This window comes from Chelonia mydas, chromosome 6 (genome assembly GCF_015237465.2).
Source record: "Chelonia mydas isolate rCheMyd1 chromosome 6, rCheMyd1.pri.v2, whole genome shotgun sequence".
NCBI classification, from domain to species: domain Eukaryota; kingdom Metazoa; phylum Chordata; order Testudines; family Cheloniidae; genus Chelonia; species Chelonia mydas.
The window spans coordinates 91002901-91021775 of NC_051246.2; the positions used below are offsets into that span (position 1 = coordinate 91002901).

General features: G+C 51.1%; 3 protein-coding genes across 9 annotated transcripts in view; 1 reads left to right on the forward strand and 2 right to left on the reverse strand.

The window, feature by feature from the left end:
• Positions 1–26: 26 nt before the first annotated feature.
• Positions 27–2461, reverse strand: ACYP1 (acylphosphatase 1). Of its 2 annotated transcripts, XM_043548164.1 has the most exons (3): positions 2419–2461; positions 1914–2009; positions 27–927 (listed from the first exon to the last, which is right to left on the reverse strand). In XM_043548164.1, exons 2-3 carry the CDS (start codon positions 1995–1997, stop codon positions 712–714), a joined length of 300 nt encoding a protein of 99 aa, XP_043404099.1. In that variant the 5' UTR covers positions 1998–2009; positions 2419–2461; the 3' UTR covers positions 27–711. The 2 variants fall into 2 exon arrangements, with proteins under 2 accessions (XP_043404099.1, XP_007065279.1); XM_007065217.4 differs by lacking the exon at positions 2419–2461 and having other exon boundaries at positions 1914–2260.
• On the forward strand, positions 1264–14194 carry ZC2HC1C (zinc finger C2HC-type containing 1C). Of its 3 annotated transcripts, none has more exons than XM_043548163.1 (3): positions 1264–1378; positions 5380–6664; positions 8058–14194. In XM_043548163.1, the coding sequence occupies exons 2-3, from the start codon at positions 5387–5389 to the stop codon at positions 8316–8318; spliced, it is 1539 nt and encodes a 512-aa protein (XP_043404098.1). In that variant the 5' UTR covers positions 1264–1378; positions 5380–5386; the 3' UTR covers positions 8319–14194. The 3 variants fall into 3 exon arrangements, with proteins under 3 accessions (XP_043404098.1, XP_007065278.2, XP_027683422.2); XM_007065216.4 differs by lacking the exon at positions 1264–1378 and adding an exon at positions 2387–2676; XM_027827621.3 differs by lacking the exon at positions 1264–1378 and adding an exon at positions 3021–3157.
• The window catches only part of NEK9 (NIMA related kinase 9), a 35437-nt gene continuing 29361 nt past the window's right edge, over positions 12800–18875 (reverse strand). The window contains exons 20-22 of one of the 4 annotated variants that reach the window (XM_037900704.2): positions 17335–17499; positions 15822–16031; positions 12800–15334 (exon numbers count right to left, since the gene is read on the reverse strand). In XM_037900704.2, coding sequence (XP_037756632.1) covers positions 15212–15334; positions 15822–16031; positions 17335–17499 — 498 coding nt within the window. In that variant the 3' untranslated portion in view covers positions 12800–15211. Of the gene's footprint in view, positions 15335–15821; positions 16035–17334; positions 17500–18875 lie in introns of all 4 variants that reach the window. The other 3 variants (XM_037900703.2, XM_043548161.1, XM_037900705.2) reach the window with 3 other exon arrangements.

Below are 18875 nucleotides of genomic sequence, written 5' to 3' on the forward strand. Positions count from 1 at the left end.
AAGTTCTAGGGCTTTTGGTCTTGCACCAGCCCTATTATATTCATTCATAAATTCTGAAAAACATCACAAGCAGCAGCAGCAATATCCCTTGCAGGTGGTGTTGTTGCAGTACCACTAAAAGCTTTCCCCCAGCTTGGCCAACTATCACCCAAAAACATCAATGATGCTGGTGTGAGGTACACACAAGGCACCCAAAAGAACAGAAACTGCCAAATACAAGTCATTGCTGGATGGAAGATAAAACAGATGTTTCTGAGAACTGGAAATTTAAAAAAATAAAGAGAGGCAAATGATTCTTTAATAGTATTTAGTATTAGAAGAAGCCAAAATTCCATGGTTCTGCCCTCTAAGGCATCAATTCCAAGGCTGGTTATGTGACTTCTGTGAAGTAGATGGGATACTATACTGACTGTGTGGTCTCTAAAATGCAAAATGAGTTTGAATGGTTACAAATAAATTCAGATATGAGAGGTTGGGTTTCCAAACGATCCCTTTATTAAAGGCAGTCTCACCCTCCAGTCTGCCTGTTTTCCTGCCCATGGGATTCAGGAAGGTTCAGGGTTAAATAGTATAACAAACAGACAATAAATTAGAAGAGTAACAAGATAAAACTAAGGGCTCTCTGTATTTGGACACTATCTGACTGAACAAGTAAAGGTTGGTGGGGAAGTTTTTGAGAGCTCAACTCCCTTCTCAGTGCTTTCTGTCTAGTTATTTCACAATGCTGAAGTTCCTGTACTCCAGTGCAACAATCTTCTTCTCATTGCGGAATTCTGCTCGATCGATGTGGGATTTGGGGCTTCCTGTCTTCCTTAGCCATTCCTGCAGCTGCCGTACCTTGACACTGGGACCTTGGATTTGTCCTTGCACAGTGCCATCTTCGGTGTTTTGGACCCAGCCAACCACCCCCAGCTTCTTACCCTCAGCCTAGAAAGGAAATGGGAAATGAAGATGGGATTAATCTGAATTGAAGGCAGACCACAAACTGACATCTTTTTATAGGAATCAGTCCCCAGGGAGGACCATGGGAAAGCCATTCATAAGAGAGATCCCATGGAATAGCCAGACAGAATGTATTTTGGGATTAATCCAGTTATCCATTGTAACACCTTTACATTGAAAACAGCACCTGCAATACATCCCTTGAGTTACCCCTAGGGAATACAATCCAGGTGTCACTGGCAACAGGCAGTGTCAAGAGATTCCAAACAAAACACAGCTGTGGCTATAAAAGCCATGATGCTAGTGACTCAGTCTCAGCTGAATTACTTACAAATGACCCAGCAGCCTCACAAAAGCCTCTGGACCTTTGATGGAAAGAGTCTGTGATGGAGACCATTTGGAGATCACAACAGAATGTTGGCTGACCAGGAAGGGGGTAAGGTGACTCCCCAGGCTGGGAGGTTCCAAAAGGAAAAGACTGGCCTTGAATGTTAATGTTTTTCATTAAAGTACAAAATTTAACTCAGATTTTGTTCTCTAGGGGGGTCAGCAATAGCTAGACCACTCCAGTCCCAAGACAATACTCTTACTCTAGGAGCTGGAATTTAATGGGCTGTACTTATTTAGTGTGACAAGTCCTCAGCAAGTCACAACCCAACATCTGGACCACCCCACTCCTCTCCCCCAAAAAGTGATGGATCCAGAAGGCAAGACTGGTGACTCCTGCAGCTACCCCAAAAGGAGAAAACATAGAAGAGCAGTAGGGGGAAACAGCAGCAGCTACGGGGCAGATAGGGCCAACGCCAACTTGGGAAAGGCAGCTCAGGCCCAGCTTGTGCTGAGATTCAAATGCAGATACCAGTTCAGTACAGCCTGCGCCCCCGTGGTGACTAGATCAAGGTGCCTGAGCAGCCCCATCCTGGCTCAGCTGCCAGCCTCGCCCTCTGCTCCAACATTTGCAGCAGACACACCTGGGTGTGCTTGCGGAAGAACACTCCTTGGACCTTCCCAAAGACTTCATAGTCCACAGAGATGAGGCTGTCGCCCTCAGCCATAGTGACGCACGCCTGGTACAAAAACAAAGCGGCGACTATTAGCAGAGATCCAGGGGGATACCGCTGCCGCCCTCCCCACCCACGCGGGCAAGACTGGCTTCCCGCAGGGCCCCACTGCGGCTGCATTACGAGGCTTGGGAGAGACAGGAGGGCAGGAACCGCGCCTTATTTGGAGCTTAAAGTCCCAGGACCCGTGCCCAAGGAGGAGCCACTGAGCAGCCACTCGGCGCTCCCAGCAGGCAGCTAGAGCTGCCCCCGGCTCCCCGCCGTGCCCTGGGGGCGGGGTCACGCCTCCGCCAGCCCCCCCGGGCAGGCGTCCCGGCTCCGCCCACGACCTGTCCCCATCCGCAACTTCACGAATAAAGCAGCAGGGCTGGGAGACGGGTCCGAACCCTTCGGGCGCGGGTCCCGCCGGACTCACCCGCTGGGGACCCGCCGCCAGAGCGAGAACTAGCACCGCCCAACGGCTGTGGCGCGCGCCGGCTTTTGCCGCCGTCGGGTCATAGAGCCGGGAACAGAGCCGCCCCAGACCATAGAGCGGAGCCGAGTGCCAGAGCGGCCGACTCGGCGGGAGGCTAGAGCGACGCTGGAGATAGCGTTGGCGTGCTGGTTTCCAGGCAACAGTAGTAAACAGTCAGTGCGCAGCGCCCGCAGCCGCCCAGCGCGGCTGGAGGCCCAGGTGAGGATGGCGGTCACGGGGCGTTTGTTTCCCTGGGGGTGCGTGAGGGCAGCACCCCGCCCGTGGGGGACCTTTCCCAGGGCGGGAGTCAGGGCAGGGGGTTGGCTGCCGGGGTGTCGGAGCGTGTCTGGACAGCCTCGCTCGCCGGGGGCCGGGGAGGGCGTTCCGTGGGGTGCCCGAGCACCTCCCAACCCCCTTTCGCTGACCTGGGGATAACAGGCCCCGAGAGGGACCGGGCCGGGCCTTCCCCACGTGAAAAGGAGGAAGGGTGCTTGACTTAAGGGCCTGGTTCGAGTCTCAGCTCAGCAGCCGCCTCTCGCGGAGCAAGCCGTGACTTGTCTCTGCCTGACAACGCTGCCTGCCTCCGCCTCTGGGACACGGAAATACCCCACCAAGGAACGTGACCTCCTCGATTTTCACTGCCTGGGCTGAGAGAAGGGCAATAAAGGAAACAATACTCCGCATCAACTGCACTTTGCAGGTGCTGTCAACATTCATTCAGCTTTAGGGGCTGTTGGTTATTATAAGGAAAAGTGTGTGTGTGATAACAATAAATGCTGTTTAATTTGACAGAGTCCCTGCAAACCTTCCCCATTCTCAGTATTGTTTGCAATGTGCCACTTAGAGAGGGTTTGGTGAGTTCTAATGTCAGCAGAAGGCTATAGCCTCAATTTCCTGGTCTTGGTGGAATAGACATTTGATCACAAAAACAGGACCACAAACAGTGCTGACTGACTTCAGAACCCAGCTGACCCCTTGCAGCTCCAGTGTTTTAATTTAAAACACAACAGAACTTACAGTGCCCCTATCAAAGGCACAATAATTAGAAGGTAAAACTGGGTTCCAAGATAGCTGAAGCTTGCAGGTTACCCCAGACACTTGCCCACTTAGAACCCAATTAAGTGCCCAGTTAAGAGCTTCCTCTCTTATTACTTGTTTTATCCCTTTATTGGCTAAATCACTGCTGCTGTCACAGACCCTTTCCACCAATCAGCTGTTCAACAATTGTTTTGAATTCAAATTAAAAACTTCTGTAACCACTTGTCCAAATTGGTACAACTTGATGCCATGAAGCAAATGTTGGATGTTTGTACACCCACCCCAGTCATGGTGCTACAAGTACGATTTTTAAGAGCACATGACTTCTTCAGAGCTAAGTTGTAGCGAAGGGCACACTGCCACCAGTACCTACCTGAAAGTTGTTGCAGTCAGTGGGCGTGCCACTGGAATTCTAGCAGCCTTCTCAGCAGCTGGGGATTAGACTGCAAATAAATCAGCACCAAAAACCCACCAAATAGTATGTGACCTTTACATGAGCATATCTCAGCCCAAAGCCTATATGTCCTCATCATCCCCTGCTGTACACTTAGTTCAGATTACACTCCTAAGGGCAGTGGCTTTGTGCTGGTTTGTGAAGCTCCATGTATGCTTGTGATGGTGTATAATTGGCCTTGCCCTATAGGAACCTCAAGTTATCTGTTCAGGCTGTGTGCTGTAGGAGAGCATGCTGCAGGAGCAGGGTAACCTGCTTCTGGAGGTTTCTGTATGTTGACTCTACCTGTAGCATATAAGAATCTGTGTTGGCAGAATCCAAAGAACACTTGCTTCTCTAGCTGGTGTTGCAAATTCTAAAGGGAGGAACCATGGAGGGGACTTAACAGATATTTTTGGGCAATAGACTTCCCTGCTGGCTGAGCACATTCCTGCTGCTTTCGTAGCAAGACATTGCACAGGCAGAGAAAGAAGCAATTTATTTCCAACTGCATTAGAGAATTCCACAGGTAAAACCAGGAGAGGCCTTCAAAGAGGCCCTGCACCTCAGGGAAGGCTCACAGAGGGCAGAGTAATCACACAAGCTCTCCAAAGCTCCATTAATGTCCTTTGGACTGTTCAGGCCGCTGCCTCTAGAGCAGGGGTGGGCAAACTACGAACCGCAGGCCAGATTTGGGCCGTCAGTCATTTTAAACCAGCCCTCGAGCTCTTGCTGGGCTGCTCCATGCAGCTCCTGGAAGCCGTGGTATGGCCCCCCCCTCCGGCTCCAATGGCCCCCTCCAGCATTCTAGTGGGAGCTGCAGGGGCAGTGCCTGCAGATGGGGCAGTGTGCAGAGCAGCCTGGGCGTGCCTTCACGTAGGAGCCGGAGAAGGGACATGCCGTTGCTTCCGGGAGCCTCTTGCACCCCTGAGCATCTCCCCAGCCCAGCCCTGATCCCCCTCTGAACCCCTTGATCCCAGCCCGGAGCACCCTCCTCCACCCCAAACCCCTCATCCCCAGCCCCATCCCAGAGCTTGCACCCCCAGCTGGAGCCTGCACCCCTTCCCATGCCCCAACCCCCTGCCCCAGCCATGATACCCCTCCATCCCAGCCCAGAGCACCCTCCTACACCCCAAATTCCTCATCCCTAGCCCCACCCCAGAGCTCACCTCCCACTCCCCAGCCTGGAGCCCCCTCCTGCACCCTGAACTCCTCATTTCTGGCCCAACCCTGGAGTCCACAGCCCCAACCAGAGCCCTCACCCCCTCCCACACCCTAACCCCAATTTTGTGAACATTCATGGCCTGCCATACAATTTCTATTGGCCTGAGGGCCACATCTGGGAAAACGTTTGTCCACTCCTACTCTAGAGCGTTGATTTTGGGGGAGGAAGCCCCAGCTTGGGAACAAACATGTTTATAATGTGTTTTTGCCCCAATGTTCTACCACAGGCACTGAATGGCTCAGCTGCAACTGGCTGTGTGTCCACCTTTGGATTCTATGGTGGCAGCTCCCAGTCTTCCATTGACAGGGCAGAAGAGATACCATCCTAAGGCCCTTGGGCACCAGTCCCGGCTAGAACACCTGAAGAACAACTTCCAGCAGCAGCTCCTGCGTGACAAGGAGGAAAAACTGAAGGATCTTTGCATCTGCAAAAGCCGGAGTTATTCCTGCTCTCTCTTTTCTGGGAGCAACCAGCAAGACTCTGGACTTGAAGGCTTCTACTCTGCTGGACCCCACAGCAGGTATCTCACCAGCCAGACCAGTACTTTGCCCTCCAAGTGGGCAGCCAGGCGGAGAGAAGGGGTGGACCGGTCCTACCCTCTGAAACCAGTCTTTCACCGCAAGGCTGAGAGTGTTCCAATGGTCAGCACAGGTCCGCTCAGGAGCTCACCACCCATGACTGAATCTCCCAGCAACAGATCTAGCTCAAAGAAGAGAGGGAAGTTGCCAGCAGCCAGGGCCCAGCCAGCTGTATTCCCATCTCCTTTGGCAGCAGAGCAGCCTAAGCAGTCAGCCACCCATCCAAGCAGGGCAGAGTTGGGTTACATCCAAAGGCTGGAGGCAGCTGGGCAGAGCCTGGAGGAGGAGATCCGAAGGAAAGAGGCCCTCCTCAGGGAGAAGCTGAGGAGAACAGAGGAGGAGCTCAGGCGGATCCAGAGAGAGAAGCAGCAGGTGGAGGTGGAAGAGAGAAAGGAGAGAGAGGGTCTGAGGATGCCAGAGAGGAAAGCGGCAGGGCTTTCTGGAGGGAACATTTTCCGGGCTATAGCCAGGCCCAGTGAGGGGGACTGTGATTGGGAGCAGTCTCCAGAGGGTGCCATGCCCGTGCCAAACAATACCCACCTTCCCCATGTGCTGGGCATAGAGAGACTCAAGAAGGGGCGGCTGGTGGCCAGCAACAGCAAAATTCAAGAGCACATGTCTTTGGAGAGCATGGCCTCCTGTTCAAAGTTGATCATGAAACACAGCCAGGGTACACCTGCAGCAGCCCCCTCAGAACAAGACCCTGCAGCAGAACTGTTGCATTCACAGGCTCCCATTGGCACGGAGCAGGGAGAGCTAGGAGAGTGTGGCTTCTGTGGGCGTAGGTTTCTCCACCTCCGGCTGGAGAAGCACATGTATGTTTGCAGCAAAAGCCAAGGCTCCAAGAGGAAAGTATTTGACTCAAGCATGGCCAGAGCCAGGGGAACTGAGCTGGAGCAATATCAGCACTGGAAGGGCAAAAACACCACCCAGGTAACATGCACTTCCAGGCAACTGGCTGGCCTGGGGGTGGATCAGTCCTTCCCCCTTGAAACCCTCTTTAAGAAGGATGGAATTATACCTGTTTTAATAATACTTACTATGCTCCTGACACTCCATTCAGGCCCACTAGAATATAGACACCTTTAAGGGATAAGCCAGCAACGAGCCCATGGACAGGATCCACATTAGAAGGTTTAAGGGGCTTGGTTTAGGACATTGACGCTTCCTGGAGATAGTCACCTGATCTCCAAAATAATGAAGGGGTATGAAAGAACTTGCTCATAGGTAGGGCCCTACTAATTTCATGACACTGAAAAACATGTCCTGGTCTGTGAAATAAGCCTTTCCCCGTGAAATCCAATCTCGGCGTGCTGTTGGGAGTACCCCAGCTGGTAGCTCCTAGTCCAGGCTGGGTTGGGCAGGACAGGACGTGTCCTTCCCCTGCACAGCTGCTCTTGGTGGGGAGATCAGACCCACCCCCTGAGGCAGCACAGAAATGAGGGTGGTACACCCTCACTTCTGTGCTGCAGCAGCCCCAGAACTGGGCTTGGGGCTCCTGCTGGGACAACCGGGCTTCTGCCAGGGGTTTGGGGTGCCCCCAAATTGGCCTGGGCTCCTGGGCACAGTTAATCCACCACTGGCCAAGACTAGCAACTAGGCAATCCTGACTGGGACACTCCCAGCAGCAAGGGGGAGATCAGGACCCCCCCCTCCACTTCCCATAGGTGCTGGAACAGGGGGTGCTGCACCTGCTGGTTTGTAGTGGTTTCCATCATTTACAGGGTTTACAGTGTTGCTTAATGGCTCTCAGCACCCTTACTATAAAAATCCTTCCAGGACCTATGCCATTTCTGGGCCTTTTACACCGTGCAAAGGGAAGAATCTCCTCCCACTGAAAGGGGCTCAACCCACTCCAGGATGCTCCCAGCGGGGGCAACCTCTTATTGGTGGGGGGGGGGGGGTCTGTTGTGTTTAGGTTGCGGGAGCTGCAGTATAATTGGGGCTGCTATTGGGGGCAGGCTGGGACCTGATCTAAAAGCCTATTGTTAAAACAAACCAATGGCAACGGGAACATTAACATCCCTCAGCCAAGCTCCAGCAGCCCCTGCCTGGTGTATCTTGGCCTCACTTCTGCAGGCTCCCTTTAAGTGGCTATTTTCCCCTGCTCCTGGTGACTGATACCTTCCCTTGACAACCACCATCTGTCTCGGCTGCCTTAAAGGAGCGGTACCAATCTGGGGGTTTGCTGCACTGGAGGTGGGTTCAGGGCTGAGTATGGGGTTGGGCCCTCTATGAGAAGATGGTGAGTAAAGGTGCAGGACCTGGAGCCAGCCCAGTTATAGCTCCTGCCATCTATACTAATCACTCTTCCCCTTCTGTGCAGAATGAGCCACCCAAGAACAACTGGAGACAAAAGCATGAGTCTTTCATCCGGACCCTCCGCCAGGCCCGTGAGATGCAGCATGTGATCTCCAAAGGGGGGAAGCTCTCAGACCTGCCACCACTGCCCCCTGTAGAGAACCCAGACTATATCTCCTGCCCCCACTGCAACCGCCGCTTTGCACCCAAGGTGGCTGAGAGACATATTCCCAAATGCAAGACCATCAAGAACCGACCCCCCCCACCACCACAAAGGAGACGTTAAGGATGGCACACTGCAATGAATCCTAGCTCCCTCTCCCAAACTGGCTTCCATCTAGAGGAAGCTTTGTGTTCTTCCCATCCCCCAAGTTGGCTGCTAACTTTTAAGATATCCCCATGTAATGTGAGTAAGAAGCTCAGGCCCCATGAACAGAATACTAAAGTGCTTGTACTTTGAGTTGCAGCCAGTGGTTCCTGAGTGTGTGCAGATAGGTCCATGACAGTTTAGGCCACTACCCTACTGCTGCTGGTTCCCATTTCTTCCCCTTCTACAGCTCTTCACAAGGAGTTCCAGTTCTCTTGATGGAAGAGATTGCTGGGTCTGGCTGTGAGTGGGAGGATGTCCATGATGTCCCTTGTGTAGGGAATGGGGTTGTCGGTGGGACAGCAGCAAGGGAAGAACCACCATGGATAAGCTGGTCCTCAGAATCATGGTTGGGGCTATGGGCAGGTGGTGGGGGTGGAAGGTTGAGGGCTCTTTCCTCTGACATGAAGTAGTACACAGTGTGGGGCAGAGGTCATCCAGATCTCACAGATGGAAAGAAGCCCTTTAGTTAGGCACTAACAATGCTCAGCCTTGAACCAGCCACACAAAAATACCGCTTCCCTGCTGAGATTAAACTGATATTTGTATAAACGAGGAGGCCTTGTAGCACCTTAGAGCCTAACAAATTTATTTGGGCAGAAGCTTTCGTGGGCTAAAACCCGCTTCATCAGATGCATGGAGTGAAAAAAAACAGTAAGCAGAATTCATGTGCTATGAATTCTGCTTACTGTTTTTTCCACTCCATGCATCTGATGAAGTGGGTTGTAGCCCACAAAAGCTTCTGCCCAAATAAATGTTAGGGTCTGAGGCAGAGGTGGGCAAACTACGGCCCATGGGCCGCATCTGGCCCATGGGACCCTCCTGCCCAGCCCCTGAGCTCCTGGCCCAGGAGGCTAGTCCCCCTGCTGCCCGCTGCCTCAGCTCACTGTGCTGCCAGCACAATGCTCTGGGCAGCAGGGCTGTGAGCTCCTGGGGGCGCAGCTGCAGAGCCCGGCCTGACCCAGTGCTCTGTGCTGTGCGGCATGGCTGCCTGTCCTGGTGCAGCCACGCTGCCAGCCACCGGTGCTCCAGGCAGCGAGATAAGGGGGCAAGGAGTGGGGCAGGGGGGGTTGGATAAAGGGCAGGGGAGTTCAGGGTGGTGGTTAGGGGCCTGGAGTGTGGATAGGGGTCAGGGTGGTCAGAGGGCAGGGAACAGGGGGGTTGAAGGGGCAGGGGTCCTGGGGGGCAGTCAGGAAGGAGAGGAGGGGTTGGATGCAGCAGCAGCGGGCAGTCAGGGGACAGGGAGCAGGAGGGCTGGGTGGGGTACAGGTCCCAGGGGGGCAGTCAGGAATGAGAGGAGGGGTTGGATGGGGTGGCAGGGGCAGTCAGGGGTGGGTGTTCCAGGGGTGGTCAGGGAAAAGGGGTTGTTGCATGGGGCAGGGGTCCTAGGTGGGGGGGGGCAGTCAGGAAGGAGAGGGGGTGGATGGGGTGGCAGGGGGCAGTTAGGGGTGGAGGGTCTGGGGGTGGTCAGGGAGGGGTGGCAGTCAGGAATGAGGAGGGGTTGGATGGGGCAGCTAGGGTGGGGGGTCCAGGGGCAGTCAGGGACAGAGAGCAGGGGGTTGGATGGGGCAGGAGTCCTAGGGGCAAGAAGCAGTGGGGTTTGGATAGGGGGCGGGGGCCAGGTCATGCCTGGCTGTTTGGGGAGGCACAGCCTCCCCTGACTGGCCCTCCATACAATTTTGGAAACCAGATGCAGCCCTCAGACCAAAAAGTTTGCCCGCCCCTGCTCTAAGATGCCACAAGGACTCCTCCTTGCTTTTGCTGATACAGACTAACATGGCTACCACTCCAAAACCTGATATTTATATGTTAACAGCCTGACTGTGCTGAAGGAAGCGCCTGCCTGCAAAACAGCTGGGGAGTGGGCTGGAATTCTACTGCTGTTTAGCTGCAGATGCTGGCACATGAAAGCCCCCAAAGATCAACTCTCCAGCTTCATCCGCCAAGCCTGTGTGGCTGTCTCTGGGAAGAGCAGGTGGGAGGGAGTTCTCGGTTCCTACAGTAGAGAGGCCTTGTGTGGGATGATACAGTAGTTTGGATAAGTCAGGGAAGGTAGTTTCCTTGCAGAGAGACAGGGAAGATAAATGACATTAGTACATTAGAACAACGTACAAATTACAACTTTCCTTCCCTCTGTTTCTAACAGTCCCTAGAGGCAGAATCCAGAACTGCTTCCCTCTCTCAGCTGCTTTTTGTGCTCAGTCCTGTTTATTTTTGAGCTGAACAATGAAAACAGAGCAGGTAGGCTCATTCCGTGCTTCTCCTGCAATAGCCCACAGGAGGATTTATTTAGCTTGTTTCCACTGGATTCAGGAAAATCCTCAGACTGTTTCTATTGGACTTTGGGTCAGTAACATTTTGCTTTTAAACATCCAAAACCCTTAATTTGGGGCCATGTTTGACATACCATCTCTTTAATCGGAAGAGCAGACTGGGGAGGGGGACCCATAAAATGCAGCTTCAGCACAAGAATTCCTTGGGGCAGAAAGCTTACAGATGGGGCCTCATAGTAGCAGGGGAGCTATGCATCACCAGCCACTTACTGAGTATTTGGAGAGGCATCTTTCAGCCCAAGTGTGCTTGTTCCAGTGTCAACTGTGGAATGGTAAAGACTCCTAGAGCTAGGACAGGGCCTTTAGGCTACAGGGTGACTGTTACAAAGGGATTACTTACCAGGTACACAAACTTGGACTCCAATGCAAGGTTCTTTCCAGCCTCAGTTTTTCATGGAGAGCATCCAGGCTGACAGATGTCTTTAGGCCCTATGTAAGTAGCAGGTTGTTCAGTACTAACGAAGCCCTAGCAGGTGGGTCCCAAGCAGTGTAGGGATACCAATGGAAGAACAAGTAATTCACGAGAGGAGAAAATGAACAAAAAAGCCCAGTAACTTTTTCTTCAAGGCACATGGTGGTCCTGCCCCAACTCAGCACAGCCTGGGGAAGATACACAGGGGCCAGACTGAACTAGGCTTAGTCAGAGGCTGGATATTTGGAAATAGTCCTTGACTGTTAGATGTGGAATAGTCTCCCAAGGAAATAGGAGACCTCCTGTCCCCAAGATAAGTGGGCAAAGCTCCCTCCCTTGGGACACTATGGTAGTGCTCAAAAGCCCCAATTAGTGTTAAAACTGCATGGTGCTGTGCACTGTGCAAGCATTGAAGAGCTTACAGCCTAGGAAGAAATATTAAAATCCAGAGACAGGGTCTGAAATGGGTTCAACATACATGCAGAGTGATCATGGGAGGCTGGGCACATGGCTTAGTAACTCCATTTCTGGTTTTGTTATTATGGGATAGCAGTGAGGTCACAGGAAGGCTGGAGAGGAGTATATAGCAAGAAAATGGGGAAGGGGGGAGAGTGGAAATTCATCTGAACTGATAGATAAATTTATTTTTAAAATGAACTAAACATGAAACTAGTTTAAGAAAATCAGTATCGTAACCCCTGTGATGTGTTTATATTAAATCCAATTTTACATGATCCTCACCCTGTTCTCAGTGTGCCAAAGGCTGACGGTGTCAACAATGCTGATCTGCATCACAGAAGTCAGCAGGGGAAGTTGGTAGGGATAATGGGGCTCTTGGGAAGTTGTGGGAGGCAGTTTGGGATTGTGTGATAAACACGTTCACGGCAAGTTTCTGTGAAAAAGATGAGCAGTTTAAATAGTTAATGGTGACACTGAAGTTGTAGACCAAATTGTCTGCTGGGGTTACATCACTGAAGTCAATGGAATTATGCCAGGAGATAATTGGCTTGCCATATTTATGTTTCAGAGTCAACAATGGGCAGTTCACTCCTCTTGTTGAGCTATCGTTTCAGTTTGTCTGCAGACTCAGGCAGGCATACAGATACCATTGAATACAGGAGACCCTGATTAAAACCTCAGAGTTTTTAATATTCTGTTTTTACAGCACCCAGCACAATGGGACCCTGATCCATGACTGATGCTCTTAGGTGCTGTGGTAACGCAAATAAATAATCAGAACTGGCAGCAGTGCCGCTTATTACAACTACTGAATAGGTGACTGTGGGAGACTTAACACTCTAGTAAAAGCTCTTCTAAGAGAGCCAGGATTTTGTTCCTTTGGACCCCATCTCTTCCTGCTGCTCATACCCCACATGGCACCATTGGAGCTGTGGTAAAAATGGCATCATCAGGAAGAGAAGCAGCATCAAGAGACCAGGTGTCTCATGGAACACAGAGCCTCTTTTCATGTAGATGTCCCTAGTAAAGCAAAACTTGCCACTTTTTCACAGCAATGAACCTTCCCCTAAGCTGACTGCGTGCACACTTTCCCCACACCTCTTGGTGGAATGAAAACACAGGAGACCCTGCTCCAAGCCGAGATTCTGCCTGGAGGGGAGGTGGGAATATGCACAGAGTCAGGACACACCGGAGAATTAGTTTAAACATTTATTTAAACAAACTACAAACCACTCCACTCTTTAATCTTTCAAAGAAAGATAATGACAAACTAGTTATTCTGCCAGTGTCAGAGCAGGCATAAGTCGTGTTCCACTATAACAACTCAAGAGCAAAACTAGCAGGAGACTGACGTATGGAGCTAGCAATGCAAAAAGGGGAGAAGTCAAAAGGGTTTTGAAACTGTTCAAAGGCACTTCTACCCACTTGCCCTTCACTTTCCAGCCCAAAACTGGGTTTAAACTGCTTTTCTGGTTGCACAGCTAGCTGGTCTGTAATAGGCACAACTTGTATAGCGTGAATCCTCTAAGGCACATATGAGGTTGTGGAGCACAGGACACCCTCTGCCAGGGATCTGAATCCTCTACTAGATCCAAGGGGAATCCAGTCTTCCCAGCTGTAGAGCATTGAGAAAGGAGATAGCAGTGCACTGCAGGAGAGCAACTCCCATCAGCTTGGTGCTCGCTTATTGGACATGGCTTAGGCTTAGTACTTCACTCCTTCTCAAAGCCACTGCTGCAACATGACAGACTCCATCTCCACTGCAGCAAAAGAATTCTTATGCTGGGACTCCTAACCTGAGAACTGACTCCAATACATATGGGAGAAGAGAAGACAGTGTCACCAACAGTAACCAAGCAACGCTTGAACTTCTGGCATTCAAGACCCTACATTGGGGCTGTCTCTCTCCTTCCCGCTCTACAACGATAAGGACAGCCAGACTGAGGTCTAACTCTGCCCAGGTTCCTGCTCAGAACAGACTGCATTTGATTCAGCTCTAGTATACTACAGTGATAGGCACTAGAGAAGAACCTAAGAGAGCACTGACTCCAAGCAGGATGCTTTGGCATCTGTCCCCAGGTAGAGAATTTCATCAAGAAAGACGTTAGCACCCTTAAACAGTCCCCACAAGGGAAGAAAAGTCTAAGGCAGGTGAAATAGCTCTCATTGAAAGATTCAAGGCAAAACTAGAGACACACCGGTGATGGAGACAGTTTTAGGGATAATGAAATCACAACCCCACCCCATTGCATGGGAGGAGAAGACTCTGCTTCCTAGAAGCCCCACCTTGGGGAAGGGTGAGGGACTAGTTTCCCCCTAGAGGCCCATCCCAACCCAAAAATCCACCCCAAGCCAATTTGTTAAACAAATTTAGAAAACTCTCATTCCCTACTAGGGATATGGGAAAGTTTCAAATGTCAGGCCACTTCAAGTTCCTTGGAAGAGAGAACCTTGTGCAGCTAGAGAAGGGGTGAGCTTTAGACTGAGGCCTAACCATCTACTGCCCTTGGGAAAGATGCCTTCTGTGTACACTGCAGGAGAGACCCATGCTGAGGGGACAGCTGTGCTCCCACTTTGTCAAAACAATGGAGGGGAAAAAAATACTGACGAGGCCCACACCAGCATTGAGACTGTGCCAGCTTACGGTGAGGGATAAGTAGAAAAAGCCAGGAGCAGCAATGGACTCACTCTGAGAAACCAGACATGACAAGAGGAGCTCTGGCACCCAAAACTAGCTGAACAGATGGAGTAATGAGTGTGCCACAGCCTGAGATCCAGACACACCTTTTCTGGTTAGGAAGCAGCCAGTCTGAACTCAAGAACCCTATCTCAAGCAGTTCCCTCTGCTACAACTGGAAACTAAATCCAGTTTTCCTTTTTGAGCAGTGCTTGGAGGGTGGAAAGCATTAGCTGAGTGCTAGGCCCTCAGAATAAGGCATTTAAACTTCATCTGTAGGACTAGGGCACACAGCTGTATGGACAAAGGCTGCATCTCAGGCCAGGGACATGCTTTCTATCACCATCTCCCCACTGCCTCCAGAGTAAAACACATTCAAGGCTCTGTTTGCCCGTGAGCAGCATTGAGCTGTTCCACAGGCAGGGCCCTGTCCATTGTCATAATGGCTGGGAGCAGCTCAGAGTTCACTGCTCTAAAGTGAAGGTGGGGAGTTAGGGTTCAGCCAGCTTCCGTACTCAATGGTTCTCGCTCTCTCACCTAGAGGTGCAGTGACTAATGCTGGGGTCCCAAGGGCAGCTCTTAGGAAGCAGTGAAACAAAAGGGCCACAAGCTGCTACTGGAGCCATCACCACGATGGGTCCAGGGTCGTCTTGCCTCAAGGGCAGGATTGATGGATGAGGTACAGAGAAGAGCTGCTGCTGCTGCCATAATCACTGAGCTGACCATTGCCCAGAGCTCAGGACCCTACCCCTCTCAAAACTCACTCCTAGATCATATCTAAAGGAGGTGTCTCCCACCAAACGTACATGGGTGCTGCTCTGGAGCCTCCGCCCTCGCTCCTTATCAGTGCGTGACCTGAAGCCAGGAAAGCCGCTTTCTGCATTCAGTTAGTGTGTTGTGAAGTTGGATGGATCCCAGTAGGCTCAGGAGACTAGAGGCTGGAGCGGCATGAGTCCGTTCCCAAGAGACACCAGGAATCTGAATCCAAGTCAGTTTTTGGATCAGTTTCCATCTCTTCTTTGGCTGTCTGGGTTCCTTTGGAATGAGCCTGCAGCTGTCCAGACAAAACAGTCAGTCACTCCCAGAACTCAGCTGCTGGCTATACACAATTTACTGGCTACTCCAGATGCAAGTTTCTACCATCACAAAGAGAGCTACTATGGCAATCCCAGCCAGAGCACACTACATCTAACTGCTCCCCTCTTCTTGGGAAGGAGAAATACAAGTTGCTCAAAACCCCTTAGGCACTGAAGTGCCTGCCTCATGGCTGTATTGCTATTAAATTATTGCCATAGAGTAAATTAGAGTGTCTTTGCAGCTGACCAAGAGCAACAGGCACAAGGAATTTTTACCTTACACCTCTCTGCTCTGTCCCATCTCCTGCTGCCTGAAGAGATTTGAGTTTGATTAAAAGCTCTTCCTCTTCTCTCCCCCCACCATCCAACCAGAACCAGGATCAAAGTTCTCTACCCCTGCACACACACTTTCCAAGGGGTGTGAGGGTTCTCAGCCTGAATGCCCCACCCAAGGGATGTCCTCACCTGCTGCATTCCCTCCGTCCCCCTGCAGAACCTCTGGAGCTGGGCACTGAGACGACTGGTTTCCTGCTGCAGCTTCTGTTGGTCAGCCAGACACTGTAACACCAACCCCTGCAGCCGCTCCACCTCAGTTTGCAAAGTGCTGCACACACAGGCTGCAGCTGGAGACGCTGCCTTTCCTTCCACACAGGGCAGGGCTGGAGCTGAACACATCTGCTGCAGAGAGAGACGGGGGAGTGAGTTTGTATGTGTGCGCAACGTATGAAACCTCCCAGGCCAGTGGCTGCCTGTGCCATGGTGAGAGAATGAGGATGGAAGATGGCACCACAGCTGCTGAAGTTGCAGATTTCCAAGCGCTAAGTGCTGGATCCTTGGGCAGCCAGGTCAACATGATATTAACCCTTATGTTATTCACTGCCAATTCCCCGGACCCCAAACTTGGACAGACCTTCCTCCCACTCCCTCTTTACAGCTGTTGTCCCTACCTGCTTGTCACTCTGAGATCCTTGTTGATGCCTCCCCACCCCAGCCTGATTTCCCAGGTGAGTCAGGAATTAGCACCTCATCTAGGGATGGCAGCACTATAAACTCCTGTATAATTTCCTGCCCTATCCATGCTTCCCAGGTTCCTCCCTCCCACTGGAGTCTCCCAGCATGGGGTTAATATTTCCCCAGATGTGTGAGCTGCATTTTTCCTAAGCAGGAACTCATTTTATTTCCTGCCCACATGTCTACTCTCTTTTGGATTTCTCTCTCCTCACTGGTATTCACAACTCCTCCCAAGTTAGCATCAACTGTGAACATCATGAACATGCCCTTTTCCACTCTCATCCAGACCAGCAGTTAGCCTGACCCAATGGCCTCCACTAGAGCTCCCCACAACTCAAACGTTGCCATTTATGTTCCCTCAGCTCTTACTCAACCAACATTCATTGTGGGAGATGTAGTCTGAAGGCAGGGGTCTCAAACTCAAATGACCACGAGGGCCATATGAGGACTAGTGCATTGGCCCAAGGGCCGCGTCACTGACACCCCCACCTTTCTGCCCCTGCCCCCACTCCGCCCCTTTCATGAGGCCCCGTCCCTGCCCTTTCCCTGCCCCCATTCCAACCCCTTCCCCGAAGTCACTGCCTGCCTGCCCTGGCCCCGCGCTGCTCTGTTCCAGGAAGCAGCCAGAACCACGTCCCTGGGGGAGGAGGGGCACAGGGCTCCATGTGCTGCTCTTGCCACTCCTCCAGGTACCTCCTCCGAATCTCCCAATGGGAGCTGCGGGGGCCAGTGCCTGGAAGCGAGAGCAATTGCACAGAGCCCTCTGCCACTCCCCCCCGGGGCTGCAGGGACATGGTTCCAGTCGCTTCAGGGAGCAGCGTGGTGCTTGCGATGCCACAGGGTAGGCAGAGGGGCGGGGGGTCGTGCAGAAGGGGGGGCGCGGTCAGCTTGGCAGGCCTCCCGAAAGAATCCTGCAAGCCACATGCAGCCCGCGTGTTTGAGACCCCTGTCTTAAGGTATATGTTACCTGGGGCTCTGTCTTGGGCTTGTTGAATTCAGCAGGAGCATCAGAGGCCACTTTCAGTCCTTGAAGTTCCTGATAGGGAAGAGTCTCCTTTTCAGGCTCTGAAGAGTCTGTGCTCATAGGAAAGGGGCTGTCAGGCATGGGGATGAATTCAGCATTCTCCAGTTCCTGGACACACACACAAGCAGCATTGCGTCAGAGATTCCTCATGCTCCTAAACACCCTGCATCTCTTCAGCCAGGGCACCAGCACCCTCTTGTGGTGGAAAAGACTACTATGGCTTACAGGCTCCTCACACAGCAGACCCCTTGCTTGAAGTCAGACTAGCAGCGAGACACTCTCCTCCTAACAGTAGCCTGGCACTGGCACTAGGTCTCTCAGATCGTCACTGGGGTGAACTCCACACCATTTCCTGGTGTGGGCTGGTTGGCTGACAGGTCCCGTTTGTGTCACCATTTAGGTGTGCGACAATTCTCCAAAAAGGGCCATACTAATATACCCACCCTACACACACCCACACCATATATAACTTGAAAGCTTATTTTATGTGTGTTTAGATGAGGCATAATATGGAGTAGTCAAGTGGTGCCGTAAGCCTGTAGACAAGGTGAAACAGTGGTAACTAAAAACAAAAAAAGTGTCATTTTCTGCACAGTTCCAGAAACACTGCAACAGGACCAAGAGTACAGTTTTTACTGTTTAAGTTAATTTCAGCACCTTAGTGTGGTACTTATTGGTCAAAGCTACCAAACAACAATGTATTAAAAGATTTTTTTAGTTTCTCATGGGCAAGTATTTTTTTCAGAAATGAAGCTGTTTAGAATGTGGCAAAAAATGGTGAATATCAATATCAAAGTATCTTACAAGTGATAATAGTTTTCTATACTTTCAATTGAAATTTGCTGACCAGATCGGTCTCAGATTGAAGGTTTTGCACCAGCAGAAGCAGATTACGTGCCTACAGTTTGTGCTGCATAGTGGGTACATATAAATGTACATGAATTCCTAATGTAATGCTTCTCCATCTGTAAGCTATCGTACATATAATGTAGCATCCAGTCTGCCTGGTAGAAGGTTTTAATTTGTAACTGCCCATGCATGTAGTACTTGCATTTGAAATATACTAGAAACTAGCTTTTTAATTCAGTGACGCTTATGTACAGGTCAGTGTTAGAGATGATAATACATAGCATCATAATATAAATATGCAAAAGCTATGGGAGAAAGAAGTGGCCTAATGAGAAGTAATGAAGACAAAGTTCATAAACAAGTCCTTGCCTCTACACTGAAGGATGAAGAGCGTATTACAACTCTTATCAACAATGTCATCAACAATATGACAAACCCATTTGACCCTGATTCACATCCAGAGGAGTTTATCAACGTATTTGCTAGACTGCATGTAAAATCAGGTGTACAAGAGTCTACTGAAAACAGCAGACGTTGGTGAAGAACAAATAGAGAGACTTATGAGAGGGGCACTTGATTCTGATAGGACATATCTTCTTCAGCTCAGTCAAGAAATCTGGCATCAAAACATTTGC